This window comes from Natator depressus, chromosome 1 (assembly GCF_965152275.1).
Source record: "Natator depressus isolate rNatDep1 chromosome 1, rNatDep2.hap1, whole genome shotgun sequence".
Taxonomy (NCBI): Eukaryota; Metazoa; Chordata; order Testudines; family Cheloniidae; genus Natator; species Natator depressus.
Window position 1 is genome coordinate 293847403 of NC_134234.1, and position 17248 is coordinate 293864650.

At 42.1% G+C, this 17248-nt stretch overlaps 1 protein-coding gene across 3 annotated transcripts in view; it reads left to right on the forward strand.

Annotated features, from left to right (window-relative positions):
* The window catches only part of GXYLT1 (glucoside xylosyltransferase 1), a 73914-nt gene that overhangs the window by 18444 nt on the left and 38222 nt on the right, over positions 1-17248 (forward strand). For 2 of the 3 annotated variants that reach the window (XM_074942192.1, XM_074942194.1), the window contains exons 2-3: positions 1654-1746; positions 14949-15123. In XM_074942192.1, coding sequence (XP_074798293.1) covers positions 1654-1746; positions 14949-15123 — 268 coding nt within the window. The remainder of the gene's footprint in view (positions 1-1653; positions 1747-14948; positions 15124-17248) is intronic. The other variant, XM_074942193.1, reaches the window with a different exon arrangement.

Here is a 17248-nt window from a genome sequence, read left to right on the forward strand (position 1 = left end):
TAGGAAAACTCAAGAGTTACAGCTAAGCATTTTAGCGCCTGGGGTAAGCAATCATATTTGCACCATCTAGAGGCAACGTCTGTGTGGGGGGGCCATGGTGTCATGTCCCCAGATTTCTACCTCCCATTTAGCACAGAAGTTTTTAAACTGTAGGATGCACCTCCCTAGGGGAATGCACCCCCCAAGTTAGAAAACCGTTGCTTCCTGCCAGGAGCCAGCAGATGAGTAGCTGGTGGGAGCCGCTTGGGCCAGTAGTTCTCTGTGCTCTTCTGTGTGGCTCGGCACTCCCCAGGAAGGGTGGGCAGCACAGCTCCAAGCTGTGTCCCTGACACGCTCTTGCCTCTGCCATGAAGGAGCTTGGTGCAGACTTGTGACCCCTCCTGGAGCCAGCCCCTGCCCATGGAGTGTGGCTGCTATTAGATGCTCCCTGAGGTTTTTCCTGCAGTACTCATGCCCCTTGGGCACCTGCCTCTCAGCAGCCTGGTAACACCCTGGTCGCCATCTAGCGACCTGCCATTGCAGCCGGGTCACTCTCCCCTACTCCCTGTGCGTAGAGCGGAACTGCACCTTGCTCTCCTTTGCTGCCCTGCCCTGCCTCAGTCCCAGGGCTGCTGGGCTCACAATGACACAGCCTGATCTCTGAACTCAGCCATCTGAGCCCAGTGCCCAGCCCAGGAACTGGGAACCGGCGGCTGCTGGAAGGGTGGACTCTTTCCTGCCAGCTCCAGAAAGCAAGGCTATGAGATTGTTGCAACCTCTAGGCTTAAACCCTGCCCCCCTTCCCTGCCTCCTCCCACTATGGGCACGCATCGTTGTACAGAAAACAGGATGGTGGCCAAATAGGAGGCCCAGCACATGTAGAAGGCACTAGGATTCAGGAGATGGCATGCAGCTGCAGAGGTACTGTTTCCAGGAGAAGCAGCTTCATGCCATCCACTCCCGGCCCGGGTCTCTATTTGGGGGGAGGTACAATACCACACCTCACCCCAGACTATGCCCTTGGACTCCAGCCAGTGGTGTTGAGTCCAATCCTGTGGGGAATGAGGAGGGAGGCCTGATGCTGCTGGGCCCAAGCCTGCACTGCCCCATTTTTGTGCCCCTGCCAGCTCTGTGTCCTAGGCAGCTGCCCATCTTGCCCCATCCTAGTTGTGGCTCTGGGAAATGGGGCAGAGGAGGTCACTTCAGAGGATATATGCACTTTAGAATCCTCAAATTTATCATTTTTAAATGTGTGTTTAAGTGAAGTGTTTAAGTGTTTTGAGGTTGGTTTGCTCACGTAGGCCTTTGAACATGCATTTAAAAAGCTTTCCCTAATCATTACTTGACTACTACTGTGTAAAAGTGGGTAGGGCAGCAATAGTAGCAATAGCAACTGCTATTTCAGTTCTTAATCTAGTAGAGGTAAAGAAATTATTGCGCATGTCATTAATATGAAGGAGGGAAAACTTGCCAAGGATGGTTCTGATGACACTGCACAGCACTGTAAATGTGACTACAAAGAAATAAGGTTCTGCCATGTCATATCTTACCACTGTCCATGAAAATAACTTTGTGTAGATTTGTTAGATTCCAATATTAAATGAAGGTTTTTGGGTGGATGGGAATGACCAGTAACTTTCTTATAGGATTGTTATTTCTGTCTTATCCTGTTAGGTGTAAGAATTTGTCTATATCTTACTGGAATTCCTATTGGATGCTGCCCTCTGATGTTTGTGGAATGAACTGCTTTTGGGAAGCTGCTTTTAGGTAGGCTCTAATATTAAATAGAAACTTATTACTGGCAGCTAGTATTGTTGGTTATATAACAAACTGGCAAATTAAGCACACTTTAAAAATTACTTCAGATGTATTTTCTTGTGCTCATAGTGCAACTGTCTTCATAAACTGGACTTGTATGCCCCCTTAATGACACTTTGTGTGTTATCAGTTATCCTGAGAAATTAAATATCAAGAAGAAATCCAAAGAATATTTAACAAATTTTCTTTTTTGTATTATTTCTTTTCTTTTTATTACTACTTATTTAGGAATTATTAACAGGCTTACAAATCCTTGCCATGTAAATATCAAAACCAAAAGAATAATTGTTAAAACAGTGAGCTTTTGTTTCAAAAGACATGTAGGAATATAGTCATTAGCTCTCTGTTTAGCAGGGTGTTATGATATTACAAAATGAACATCATTACAACACTGACATAATTTCTAGTGATTTTATTAAATTGAGTAAAATCTCTGTTTACTCCTATTTAACAGACCAGGCATGTCTATCAAATGCTAATATTCAACATTATCTTTTTCTTCTAGCCATTCTTCTAGCCTAACATAATGAAAAACTATTTGTGGGTCACCATTTTTAACAAACTGATAAGATATGTTGCAGTGAGCTGTAAACCTGCAGATTAATTCAGTAGAGATAGAACAAGTACACATATTTTCAGTTACTCATTTCCAGTGATCAGATTTATTATTTGAAACCAGGAGTTCTAATTAACATTTTTTCCCTAGGATCTCATGACTAGCTGAGAGCACTAGCCAAACAATTCTGAGCTTACTACTTTACAGCATGCCATAAGTAACCTGAAACAATAGTTGTACAGTACATTGAAGTGTTGGCATGACCTCAAAGTTTCATCTTTAATGAGTAGTTTACACACATTACAGCTGTAATGCAAATTTGTTTTCAAATGATGCAAATAGTTAATTCTGAAAAGTAACATTGCACGTCTGGCATGCTTCAGAACTACTTGACAAAGACGCGGTCCCCAAGCAACACAGTGCTTTTCAGTGTACATCTAATAGGCAAGTTACTTGTCTTCTGTTAAAATCTGATCAGGTCCTCTTTAAAGATATCTTTGTGCTGTATATCTGACTATCTCTGAGGACCCCTTTCTAACCAGCATGGCAATCCATCACCACAGACAACTGGGTACTGGAAATAATGCATTCAGGCTATATGATACCATTCATTTATCCATCCCTCTTCAGGGACCCCTCTCACAAACACCTTCTACGGAAAGAAGTAAACCACCTCCTGCATCTGGGCACCGTGGAACAGGTACTATCACAGCACAAAGGGAAGGGTTTTTACTCCCACTCCTTAACTTAGAAGAAGAAGAACAGAGGATGAAGGCCTATTTTATACCTCAGAAAACTCAACAACTTTATAAGGGTCCAACAGTTCAGGATGGTCACATTAGCAACAATAATACCAGCGCTGGAACAGTGGGACTGGTTTTCGTCCCTTGACCTCCAAGATGCCTTTTTTCATGGAACCATACATTCTGTTCACAGGAGGTTCCTCATGTTTATTCTGGGGACAGAACATTATTAATACACGGTTCTGCTCTTTGGCCTTTCGACAGCCCCTCAGGTGTTTTCCAAAGTGTTCGTGCAGTGGTGGCACACCTCCGCAAATAGGGAGTGAGAATTTTTCCCTATGTAGACAATTGACTGTTAGAAGCACCCACCCGGGTAGATGCCATAGACACTATCAACATGACAATCATCCTCCTTTTGCAGCTGGGACTACAACTCAGTGTACAAAAATCAACATTGATACCCGTGCAGAAACTGGACTTCATTGGGGTGCATCTCGATGCTCTAGAGGCCGAAGCATCATTACCACTGACAGGATTCCTCACTATAGTCAATTGGATTTCCACCATACTGAACAGCCCACAGGTATCTACATGGATCTGTGTCCAACTATTAGGCCAGATGACAGCAACCACATTCATGGTACGACCAGTGTTCCCTCCTAATTTTTTCCCACCCGTGTGTGGAATGAACTTTTTTATGTGCACCAATATGGAGGTGATGTGTGACACATCACCTTCATATCGGTGCACATAACAAAATTAATGTGGTGGGGGTGGGGCCGAGGGGTTTGGAGTATGGGAGGGGGCTCAGGGCTGGGGCAGAGGGTTGGAGTTGGGGACGGCGCCAGCTGGGGGTGTGGGCTCGGGTGGAGCTGCCGACGAGGGGTTTGGGGTGGAGATGGGGGCTACGGTGGGCGTGAGGACTCCCCCCAGCAGCACCTGGGCTTGGGGGGAGAGGCACCTCTCCCCGCCGTGGCAGCTCCGGGGCTGGGGCCACAGGATAGGCACCCCTATCCTGGCCCCCGCAGGTCCAGATGGGGCCGGGTTCAGGGAGGGCCGCCCTGCAAAGGGGCCGGGCCGCCTTGCGAAGGGGCTGGGCCACCCCAGCTGCGGCTGGGGCTGGGGCCAGGCTGCCCTAGCTGTGGCAGGTTGGGGGCTTGGCTAGGTTGGGCTGGGGCGTCCCCCGGCGGGTTCCCTGAGCACCTGCGCAACACTAAATAGGCTGCTGCGTGGCCGCGCACCTTACAGAGAACTCTAGGGTATGACACGTGCATCTTCACGTATGCTCCCTTCAGGAATGGCTAAGAACAGTCTACATACCACACAAACACAGCCTAAACAAATGCCTCGTAATGCTGCACAAAGACACAGACTCGCCATACTGGTGAACGCAGCCCAACAATGTGTGCGTGGGAGTCCCTTTCACACAGACTCCACCTTCAATGATTCTCACAACCAATGCCTCCTTGATAGGCTGGGGAGCCCGTATACAACACTAAACAATTCAGAGCTGGTGGTCTCCTACCAAGACGCTATTACACTTAAATCTCCTGGAACTGTGTGCATTTTGCAATGCGTGCTTGCACTTCCTGCCATTGATCAGGAACAAGACTCTATGGGTAATGACGGACAACATTGCCTGCATGATTTATATAAACTGAAAGCGAGGGGAAAGGTCACACTCCCTATGCACCGAACTCATGAAACTATGGAACTGGTGTATCTGACAGTGTCAAAATGTCAGCTTCATATCTTCCAGTACGTCAAAACACCACAGCAGATACATTGAGCAGGGAATTCTGGCAGGACCAGAAGAGAGAGCTAAACGACACAGTTGTGCAGAGCATATTCAAACATTGAAGTCACCCATCCATAGACTTCGCAGGCTCCCAGAACTGCAAATGCCTGCAATTCTGCTCAAGAGCAGGGTTGGGCTCCCATTCCTTGGGTGATGCCTTTCTTTTCAAATGGGATACGCTTCTGCTATATGTGTTTCCACCAATCCCCTTGCCATTGAGGGTAGTACACAAAATAAGAGACAAGACTAGAGTCATCCTTATAGCGCTCACGTGGCCCAGACAAACTTGGAAATCGTACCTATTGAGGATGATGGTATGTGCGCTGCACACTCTTGCTGAATCTTCTCTTGCAAAATGCTGGACAGGTTTACCATCCAAACCTGGAGAGACTTCACCTGAAAACGTGGCTTCTACGTGGTTCCAGCCTGACAAACTGACCTGCTCTGCATAGGTGAAAGATATATTAGTAAACAGTAGGAGGACAACCACACGGAATACTTACCTGCATAAATGGAAGAGATTTGCCATCTAATGCCAAAACAAATGAGCCCGACCTGTTACCTCCGCCTTACCAATGATTTTAGAATACGTTCTAGAACTAAAGAACTCCAGCCTATTCCTTAGCTTGCTTAGAGTACACCTTACCACTATTGCTGCTTTTCACCACAAGGTGGACAGGATATCGATATTTGTCAATCCTACCACCAAACACTTTCTTAGGGGTATCAGAAACCTTTACCCTGAAATACAAGTACCTACCCCACCTTGGGAATTGAACTTGGTGCTACGACTGCCTTACCTGGGCCCCACTCAAACCATTAGCAACATGCTGTCTAACACATTTGTCAATGAAGGTCGCATTTTTAGTGGCTATCACGTCCACCTGATGAGTGGGAGAGTTAGGAGCCCTCATGGCGCACCCACCACATACCATCTTTTTCAAAGATAAGGTCACCTTAAGATTTCACCCTGAATTTTTACCTAAAGTACCCTCCTCTCTTCACTTGAACCAACCAATCCATCTTCTCTAAACCTCATGGGAGCAAACAGGACTCAATATTACACACCCTGGACATCAGACACACACTAGCGTTCTACCTTGAGATAACCAAGACCTTCGGAAAGTCAGAGACTTTTTATTTCAACTTCAGAATGATCTAAAGGTTCCACCATTTCCAAGCAGAGATTGTCCAAATGGATTTCTGGATTCATCAGAACCCACTCTACCAGGTCATTATCAACCTCAGTAGTTTTTCTCAACAATATCCTATCATGAACCTATGTGAAGTGGTCACCTGGGCATCTGCATACATGTTTACAAAACACTGTGCGATAGATCAGAGCTCAAGATCGGATGCATTGGTAGAACTTACTATACTATCATCAAGTATCAGGGTTCATCTGAAGAAGTGGTGTTTTACCCACAAAAGCTTATGCCCAAATAAATCTGTTAGTCTTTAAGGTGCCACCAGACTCCTTGTTGTGTTTATATTATCAGTTACCAATGCAACTCTGAAGCCCCTTCCATCCACTGAGGGGCACTGCTCGACAGTCACCTGAAATGGAGCACCCACAGACACTCTCCTTGAAGAAGAGAAGGTTACTCACCCTGTGCAGTAACTGAAGGTCTTCAAGATGGTGTCCTGTGGGTGCTCTATTACCCACCCTTTCCCCCCTCTATTTTGGAGTTTAATCTATGGACTTGGTGGTAGTGAAGGAACTGAAGGGGGGTCTGAGACCAGGAGAGTGCATGCAGTGACCCAGACAAGGACTGCTGCTGAAATTCTCTGATCAAAGGCACAGTGATGCACCAAAACCAGAAGTGGAGCACCCTCAGGGACACATCTCGAAGAATCTGTTACCTCACAGGGTGAGTAACTTTTTTTCTGGTTTTAATTCCAACACTTGTAAGCTTTGAATACCCTCCCAGCAGTTGTCAGTCAGCAAGCTTAGAGTGTCTATTACTATCTGCCTCTTCCCTTCAACAGAGGACCTCCTCTGTTAAGACCCCATGTCACAGCAATCATTTTTGGCCACAGAGGGCTGGATAGGACTTTATTCAAATCTTGTTAACGTAATGTCTATATCATAGAGCTCATTCTAGAGCAACACAACACATTTCTCCCCAAAGCCTGCTGTCTTGAAGTGTCTTAAGACTGGACACAGGTTTTTATTTATATTTGACTGAAAATTTCCCCCCCAAATCAGGGGAGAACAATAGACCTGAGATCGAAAGATAAGGGAATGAGAGGGAGGAGGGAAAGGAGACAAAGTGGGGGTAGGAAGGGAAAAGGAGAGAACATCTCTTCTGTTTGGTAGGAATTAATGAAAGGTTTCTAAAAAGTTAGATTAAATCTTTTCAAATTTGTCTATGGTGTCATCTCTGAAACATTACCTGTTCTTTAGCTGCTAGATTAGGTGAGTTGCTGTGACAAGCTTTCATCCCTGGGGGCAATGTGCTCTTTCATCTAAGCAAGTTGTTTGGTTGTAAGCAATGCTATAGAGAACCAAGCTTTCTGGGAGTTGGAGAGTTTCCAGGATGATGGGATATATCCCAAAATGCAGGTCTGGGAAGTAATTTTTAATCCTATTAATCCTCCAATCTACTTTTAGTCAAATGGATTATGTTTTGGGATAGTCCCAAAACATGTGACCCAGTGTGGCTGGATCCAAGTTTTGTAGCTGTGTCAAGTTCATTTACATGGGCACTGGGCTAATCCAGTTTTCTTTATAATTTAACAATTATAACATTTATAATAATTATAACATTTATTTATTTATATTTATATAAATATATATATATATATATATAAATATTTATAACATTTATAATAATTATAACATTTATAATAGTGAAACCTTGCTGTACTTGATTAATTGAACATCAAAACTTATAACCACAGAGACACTCTCCATCTCTGAACCATAAATATTCTGCAAACATATAAAACTTCTATACTAATCAGATTCCTGATTTGTTGCCACTTAGATTTGTATAGTGCAAAGACATTATACGAGACTATGTTCTCTTGTGGGAGAGGGTAGGAAGTCGGAGAAAAGAATATGGACTTTGAGGAACATTACAATTTTGGATTTGTGTTCTAAAAATATTGTTTCACATCTATTGATTAAAAGTGTAGCCAATTGCTTGACAACCCTTGTGTTCATTATTAAGAATGTTTGAGACAGTTAACTATGTTTAACCAAACTTATTGCCTAAAGACAAAACAGTACAATACAAAGAGGAGACGTACATATCCTCCTTCTGGGAAGCAGTTCTTCTCTCTGTGTATTCACCTTACTCAGAAGGTGTGCTTCAAAGATATATCCTCACTCATATTGTGGGTTGTTCATATTGTGGTTATTTACAGGCTAAAAGCCTCATATGTTAAAGTTTTAAATTTAACCCACTAGTTTGTGCCCACGTTGTCCTTCATATCTCCCTGTATTTTCTCTATCTTGTTTTAAAACTACATTCCAAGTGTTGTTGAACCATGAAAGTACTCCCTAACTGTTGCAGGTACTGGTCCATGAAAGTACTCCTCCAACTTGTATCGGGGCAAAACATTAATATATTTTTGGTTCGATAAGTTTCTTATTTTCTAATGCCAAAGCTGACTTAGCATAGGTGACCAGAATTATAGAAAGACATAGGCCAATTCAGGCCATGTAACTTCTAGAAATATATATATACAATATATTACATCAATACTACATGTCTAATGCATATTAATATATGTGGTGTGAATAATACATATTGACGTATACAATAGCCCAGCATATATTGGTCAACATTGTACTTGGTACATTTTTATTCATGCATCTTGGCGTAGACATATTTCCTGTATTCAAATGCCAAAGCTGACTTCATCTTTGCAAAGTGTTGTGGGTACTTGACATGGATGAACGGACTTATGGAAAGAACATATGTATTCAGTTAACATAACATCCCAACACCCCTATATATAATGTACATCTGTCTTTGCTCTGTCCATGCAGGTCATTGTGGTTCTCTAGCAGACAAGTAGAGTGTCTGTGGTACAGAACTTGCTAAGTGACAGCCCAAACCATCCATATGGACCTCTATCCATCAAGGGACTAGTGTTGTTCTTACTTTCTGGACCAGTGACCATTCAAGTATTTGATACAAAGTGATACAGTTTCAACAGGAGAGGATAAAAGAGACCCACACCAGAATATACCTGGTGGTTAGGTCAGTCACTCACCTGGGAGAGGAGAGACCTGGGTTCAAGTCCCTGAACTAGAGCAGGGATTCACATCTGGGTCTCTCACATTCCAGGTAAGTGCCCTGGATATTGGGTATAAAAGAGTGGATAAAGGGAATGGCACCACTGGTTCTGTGAATAGTGCCTAAATCCCCTTTTGAATGTAGCTTGAAAGCAATGTTTGTTTTGATAATGTCAAAATGGTTCAGTTAAATATTTTGGAAATGCTTTCTTTTTTCAGCTGAAGCAATTTGCAAAATTGACAGACATTCATGGAAACGTTTCTCTCCAAATCTGCAGATTTCAGGGAAAAGTTTCATCTGAAATATTTCATCCAGCTTCATTCCAGAGTTGCTGGATGTTATCACCCCTTGAATCTTATCATAAGAACTCCCTCTTGTTGAGAGAAAAGCATGGTCCACACCCAGTTATTAAGCTTAATTAACTTTAAAGTTTTATTGGTGAACATTTTAGGATTTAGAAGATTTTATCACCACTTTAATTAAGCAAAAAGCATGATTAAAGCGGAGCAGGACAGGGTAGTGATCAGTTGTTTTAAAGGATAGAAGTTCACCAGTTTGTTTTAATGTGAATTCTTTTTTATTATGAGTAACATTTTATTTCATTTTATAGGACTTGGAACTGTACATATTAATGTGTTTTTGCCTGATTGTAAAAAGTTAACATATTTGCAAAACAGCTTTTGATAACTTGAAGGCAGCTTTGTGAATAACTGTCTTTAATTAAATACATGTCTTAATGGCATACATTGGATTAAAGATTATGCACTAAAGATCATATTATTTTTCATTTTGAAATGTAGCTCTCATTTTTGGAGGATTGGTGAGAATGGATAATACGGTATACAGATTCTTTGTGTTTTCCTCTGTATTTATTGCTGACAAACTTCAGTAAAACAATTGGATTTATGCATCTAAAATATATTTCTAATGCTATTTTCCCATGTATGTAATTTCAGTAACAGCTACAAGTAGTTATGTGCTGGGGCAGGAGGATGGATAGGAGGAGGAGCTAGGGGAGCAATTGACACTTGTGGAGGTGGGGTGGGAACAGGCTCCAAGCTGGGAAGGAGCATCCTGGCAGTTGCTATTTCTGTTCCTCATCAGCTGGTGCTTGGTGCCTTGTGCTCCCCACAGGCTGGTGCACATGCTCCTGACCCTCTGGTGGGCTGGGTGACTCTGCCAGAACCCACAATTGCTGGAAGGCAGGGAGAGGAGATCTGTTCATACCTTCTCCCCAGGGGGCTGGCCTGATCCCGTGCACTGTGATGGCTGTTTAAGCCCATTCTCCAGGTCCTGCTCTGGCCTCTGCAAGATAATGTGTTGGAAAAAACATACATCAGCTCCCCCAGTAGGCATTTGTCCTATCCCTCCAGTTCTGCTGTCCATCTTTATGAGATCACAAATGGGAAGGGATCGGGTCTGTATGGTGGAATGAGGGTTGCAGGGGGTGCTCAGTTGTGAATGGGAGATGCTTTACACATGTCTAATGAAATATGGCTTTTAGATAAAGTTTGAGACCCCTGAGAGATCCTTTAATCAGATGTTCTGTATGGTCTCAAACACTATGGTGTGATATATACAGTGAATTTTGATTTGCTGTTGTGGAATCCGTAGTTTAGTTGTCTTCACAGGGCCTCTAGATACTTTTCACCTCAGTTCACATTTAATGTTGCATACTGTCCTCTGTTGGTTAGCTAGTAAGAATAGGTTTGGTAGTCAAAAGTTTAAAATTTTAAAAAAATAGTTTCTTGGTCAAATAATTATTTGTGAATGATTAAAATTTATCCCTGAGCAGTGTTTTGGCTTTTTCTTTCGTTACTCTGCGGGGAGGAAGGGAAACTTGGGAGGGGGAATAAGAAGTTAAATTTGAGTTAAGGTTTCTGGACTACGTATCCCACTAATGCAAACCATAAAGAGCGTTCAGTTAAGCAGCTAAGTCTTTCAACACCCCATCTACATTCTACTCAGCAGTTTTTTTCATAATATCAATTACCTCCCTTCCACCACCCATAATTCATATGCTTCTGCTCTCAAACAGCATGCAGCCTTAACTCTGGCCAGAAATGTAATACATGAGTGCGCTTGCTTATATGGATTTGAATTATGTAATTTATATGAAAAAAAATTACTACAAAATTCAGAAAAATGTCTTAAAACAGATGATCCATTCACAGAACTTTTTAAAACGTTGCAGAAAAACATCTCACAGCCACCATTTGCAATGTAACATATCTAATTTACTTAGATCAGTACAAAACCAGATGAACTATTCTGAATGTTATTTATGAAAATCTTCCACCAGTCCTTTGTTATGAGGGCACTTGTGGCTCCATAGTTAAGGTTGAGTTGAGGGTTTTTTTGCACTTAGTGCAGGGATTCAACTACTTGGTTTATATATGAAAAATAGACTGTCTTTTCCCACAAATTGCACCACTTTTTGACAGGAGAAAGAATTTTCTGAGATTTTGTATGTGAATTAATTTGAATTAATTGTGTAAAAAAAAAAAAAGGGGGGGGGGCATTTGAAGAAATCTAGTATTGTCAGAATTTTTGTTGTTCTGAATGATCTCAACAATGGAATAGTTCACGCTTCAAATTTCCTGTGTAGTTAAAACTCATGGAAATCTTATGCACAGGTTAAATTTTGAAGAAATTTGTGCGTAGGATTAATAGTAATTCTTTGCTGTTGATTCATAACTGAAAGTTTCTTTTCTAGAATGGTGTGACACAGATACTCTTCACAAAGGATCCTCGGTTCTTTGCAAACAGCTCTCACCTCAGACCTGACAAACTCACTCCACCAAACATGTCTTACGTTTTATGGATAAATATCCTTTAACATGTAAGATATCAATAGAAAGCTCACAACTTGTCAAAACTCATAATCATTGAGATGTATGTACACATAATAGTTAAGGGATAATGTATTTATGTTGAAAGTATGTTTTATGCACTTGGAGTAGAAATTAGTCACCAGGCGGTAATGTGTCTCTATGATGACCCATTCAAACAAAAGGGAGTTGTCACCCCTCCCTGATCGGTCGGTGAGGTAATGAATGCATGGTTCTATTGTCTACCCTTGCCACAATCCATGGAAAACTATCAGAGACCGAGACGACGACAAACAATCAAAACCACTTAAAGGTAGAAAAGAAATGCTACCACAGGCAGGGGTTCACCTTTTTGATTAGAAACAAAAGACTGTTTTCAGTATAACAGAGACTAGGGAGAGGCACTCTAGATCCATTCACTGAGGAAAATCCCAGGCACAAAGGGAAGCGTTCTTGCATGTTTGTATTCTGGTTCTTGAGAAACCAGTGATCTTGGAACTTTGGGGTGGGGAAGATGGAAGTCTACTAAGATAGGAAGGGTAACTCTTCGTGTAGAGCCAGCTTTGCATTTTTATGATTTTGTTTTGTATTGCAACCATTTGTTTCCACCACTATCTTTTTCCCAGTTAAATTTCTGTGTGGCTTACAGGAGCAGTGGTTTAAGGTAAAATTGGTAAACAGGGTACAATATACCTCTCTGAGAATAGCCAGTGTCGGGGGCTGGATGTCACATGGGAACAATTCAAAGGGATTTGTAGATTGGGGTGCACCTTATTGTTAGCTTGCAAGGTGAAGGAAAGGCTGACATAAGTCTAGAGGAGAGCTCTTGAGTGACTGAAGGGTTGACAGGTCAGAGAGCTGACACCCAGCTACAATAAGAGAGACTTCCTCTCACTAGAGGCAGGGGGTAACAAGGTGACTGTCAGTCCTGGATATCGCAAGAATCATCACACACAGGTTGAATAATGTTCTTCAGAATTCTATTAAACTGCCCTGTAGTGGTATCAAGTGGGGGGAGGGGGTGGTAAAATCTAATTTGTCATTAAATTAAATTGATTGATTTTGGCACCATAAACACTATTTATGTATTAATCATATGGTTATTGCATTGCTTAACTACATAGTGGTGATAAGGTTGTTTGGGTGCCTTAACTGCATTTCCCTAAGGTAATCCAAACATATTGAACTAAGTTTAACCTTAATTCTGAATTTCCTTCCTTGCGGATAATTACAACATCCATGTAATTTTTTTTAACCTTACTTTTACATACTCCCAACTTTAACTCCATCTAAACAGTTAATTATTAAAACACATGACCTCTAATGATCAATAAATATAGTCAGAGCTGCACATTGGTTATGCAGGATGTGGATGGAGATGCACAGGCTATGGATGATGGAAGGGAGGTAGCTGAAATTGAGAAAAGGATGTGCTGAGTGGGGAATAGGTGGACTGTTGAATGACTTAACTTGAAGTTGACCATATTTTTTCTATATTAGTTTTCCAGTTTATATAAATAAGAATATATCTGTTATCTATCTCCTTAATTGCCATCCTCTGCTCCGCTCCTCTGAATCCAAATCCCTACAACCCTGTTTCTCCTCCTTGTCTCTGGGGAGATGCATTCTTTCCCCCATGTCCCATACTTCCCTGCCATATTCAGCTTTTAAACTCTTATATATATCGATACTTAACAGCTGAATGGTGTAGGGGAGCATGGTGAAGAGTAAGGATTTGGATGGACGGAAACACATTGAGGAGCAGGGCTGTAGGGTCATGGTTCAACATGAAAGCAATTTGGGGATGGGGGAACCTGAGGGGGTGGGGAAGTAGGTGCATGGGCGGGCAATAGTAGCTGTTCAGTAAGGTGTGGAGTGCTGAGTGGAAGTTGGGAGAGCTAGAGCTGGAAGAGATCTGGTTGGAGAGGATCTGTGCTTTGAACCACTTGTGGCCAGTCAGGGTTTCTCTCTGCTTCCACCACTTCTCTCCTGCAATATCACTTCAGTTCAAGCCCCTTCTCCCTATAATTCTGCTTCCCTTGCATTTCACCCCCATATGCTCTGTCTGTCTAGTTTCATATTATGGAATCTTCTCTAGAGATGTAGATGTCCTTTCTTTTATTATAAAAATACTATTTTTAGGCACTCCTAAATCAAGCTTACCAGGTTAGGAAATGCCAATGTTAATTCTGTCTGCTTGTATATATGCATTATGTTTATTATATGCTTGCTTTTCTTGTTTAATCCAGCCCACAGTGAATGGGGCGTGCAGCATTTATTTCAAAGTAACTTACGAGAACAGAAAAAAGCTGTACCCAGTATAACTGCTTAAGTCATCCAGAAATTTTCCTCTGTGGAAAATTAATGTTTTTAAATGACTTATAAATATTTACCCTCGTTCAGTCTTCGGAACCCTGCTTCATTTACTGCACATTATCTAGCCTCTGCATTAAATTAGGTAGGATCCCGTGAGAAAGGAATATAATGAGCATATAACTAAGAACTTCATTGTAAAATAGATGCATAAGATTTAAGGTTGCGCTCTCAACCTTAATTGTGGCATTTTTGACTTCATGACACTTGTAACTCTGTAATCATATTCTGTTAATGTAATTATTTTGATGGAATTACTCAATAGGTGAATTTACAATGAAGGATAGTAAAGTAAAGTTTTTCCAATAATGTGGATATTTCCTTTTGTGAGTGTTGCTAACATTTTATATCTGTATTGCTGTGTAATTTTGTGGATATAAAGCTAGATCCGACTAAACTTTGATCTAGACAAAATGTAACTCAGTTCTATTTTTTCTGTCCTGTTCCAAGTTATCTTTTGTTAAAGATATCCCATTTTTACTTCCTAACTTCAGTTTAGAGCAAGAATGTTTTGTTAATCAGATTATGCACTTAAGACGACATAACTTTTTATATCTGTTCTTGGAAAATGCCAATTTAATTTTCACTATTTTTCATTAGATATGATTTTATGAAAACTCAGCCTGCTGAGAAGATGCACCTAGCAGTGGTTGCCTGTGGTGAAAGGCTGGAGGAGACTGTTACTATGTTGAAATCAGCCATTATTTTCAGCATCCAACCTCTACAGTTTCATATTTTTGCAGAGGGCCAACTGCACAGCAGCTTCAAAGGCATAGTAAGTATCCAAGTCATGCACTGAATCAGTTTGTAGCTTAGTGGAAGTATGTGTGGCTTTCTCTTAGACATCTGCTACTGGGTATTGTTCTGTTAGATGTAGTTGCAATGATTCAGGTGTGTGTAACATTATGAAGTTCTTATATTCTCTGTTGGTCAGACCATTGCACTACACTTCAGGCCCACTTCACTGCTTCCGTCAGTGAGCACACTTGGTAACTTTTCCTTCCCCCGACCCCCCAGCATTTTTTCCAGCTGTGTGTCTCCTGCCCACTTCATCCCCAGAGGGGTGGGGTGGGGTGGGAAAGGCAGCATGGATAGTGTTCCAGAGCCCAGTCTTGGATGTGGGATTTAGGGATCCTTCCTTGCCAAGCACTAATCCAGGTATGCCTTTAGCACTGGGGAAAAAAACTGTGTAAAAACTGTCCTGCAGCATACTGGATTATTGCAATCTGACAGGCTTCCTTTTTAGTGTTTCTCAACAAGCTTTGCACAGAAACAGTAGTGCTGTTCAAATTTTTATTACTGGTTCTGTTCCCTGTTTCCATTGTAGGGCTACTGAAGGATGGCTATCAGAGTTTATGTAAAAGTTTATGTAAAAAGTGTCCTCGGAATGGGAGGGGATCCATAACAGGTACTGTGGCAGATTATTTCTTTGCAACAGTGCTTTCTCCTCAACCTCAGGCCAAGGGTTACGCTCTGTTTCATTGGGGTTGCTTATGGCTCCTCTCTAACCCTAATCATCATTGTGGCTCCAAGCTCAAGTTTCATTGATCTGACCTATTAGTCTCTGGTTCAATCTCTGGTTCCGTCCTTCAGTGATACATTTTCAACTGTTTTGGACTCGAAGTCCAGTTTCCCTCTGGGACCCACGCTTTTCCCCCTGCATAGATGCCCCTCCGCAGGTCTCCTGCCAGGCGTTTAGAGGAACCAACTTATTTTGTTTTGGTAGCAACACACAACCACATTTAAGAAGTCTGTGGTACAGAATTACTGGTCTTTCTAAGATACTTTTCCCTGTTCCCCAATTTCTTCCAAATTTATTTCCCTTAACCCCTCCACGTCTTCATCTGCCAAGTCTTTTTTTTTTTTTCAATGTAGACCTATCTTTCGTGCCCTGTCAACCTCTGCATCCTGGTCACAAAGATAATCATGGGAGAAGAGCGTGGAAGGCTCCAAAGAGGAGGTGGTGTAGGTCTCCTAACAGAGCCTCCTTCAAAGAGAAATTGGTCACTTCAGACACAGACTGTTCTGGAGAACTCAGTTCCCAGGGGGAGTACCTCTGAGGCTCCAAGCTTCTCTAGTACCAGGAGTTCAAGACTTCTAGTTCTTCAAAAAACCAGTGCCAGACATACCTTGGTATCGAAACCGACCAAGGTACTGCCTAAGCAAGATTGCTCTAGTAGAGACCCCAAACACTGTGCTTCAGGAAGATCAGTGCTACCTACTGATTCCTCAATGTTGGTACCCAAACCGGTATCCCAGAAGTCAGTGTCCGCGGTACCAGTGTCATCCAAGAGATGTGTACCACTGAAACGGTCAGTGTTGGTACCAGGGATACTGTCTTCTAAAATGGGACCACTGAAGCAGTCAGCTCTCTCGTTACCGATGCCGACCACAGCAGAGCCTCGATTTTCTTCAGTTCATGTACACCTGATACCACAGGAATTTAGCTACTCCAGAACTTCTTAATTTCAGACAATGCAGAGTCTCCTTTGTTAATGGGTACTAAATGACTATCAACATCAAAATCTATTGTGTCACCAAAGCCTTAATTTCCCTTGTATTTCCTGAGATTCTGGAACCAATCGGACTGGACAGACAGCTATCTTCACCTTCGCTGTCCACCTTGCCCCTGGACTAGGTTGAAGGTAATTCCTCAGTTCTCTCATCTTAGTACAGGGATATTTCCCAAACTATCTTCCTTGAGAGAGAAATTCCAAGAATTTGTGTCCCTTTTTACTTGTGTAACCAATGTTGGATGTGCCCCCTGCCCCGCCTTTTAGCCCACATCAGTTTCTGTACTGGGTCTCATGGGCTGCCTGTCTCTAGCAGTTCTTCTGACCTGCTAGCTCTTCCTAAGGAAATGATGGATGGGACATTCTCCTGCTCCATCACTCCCTCCT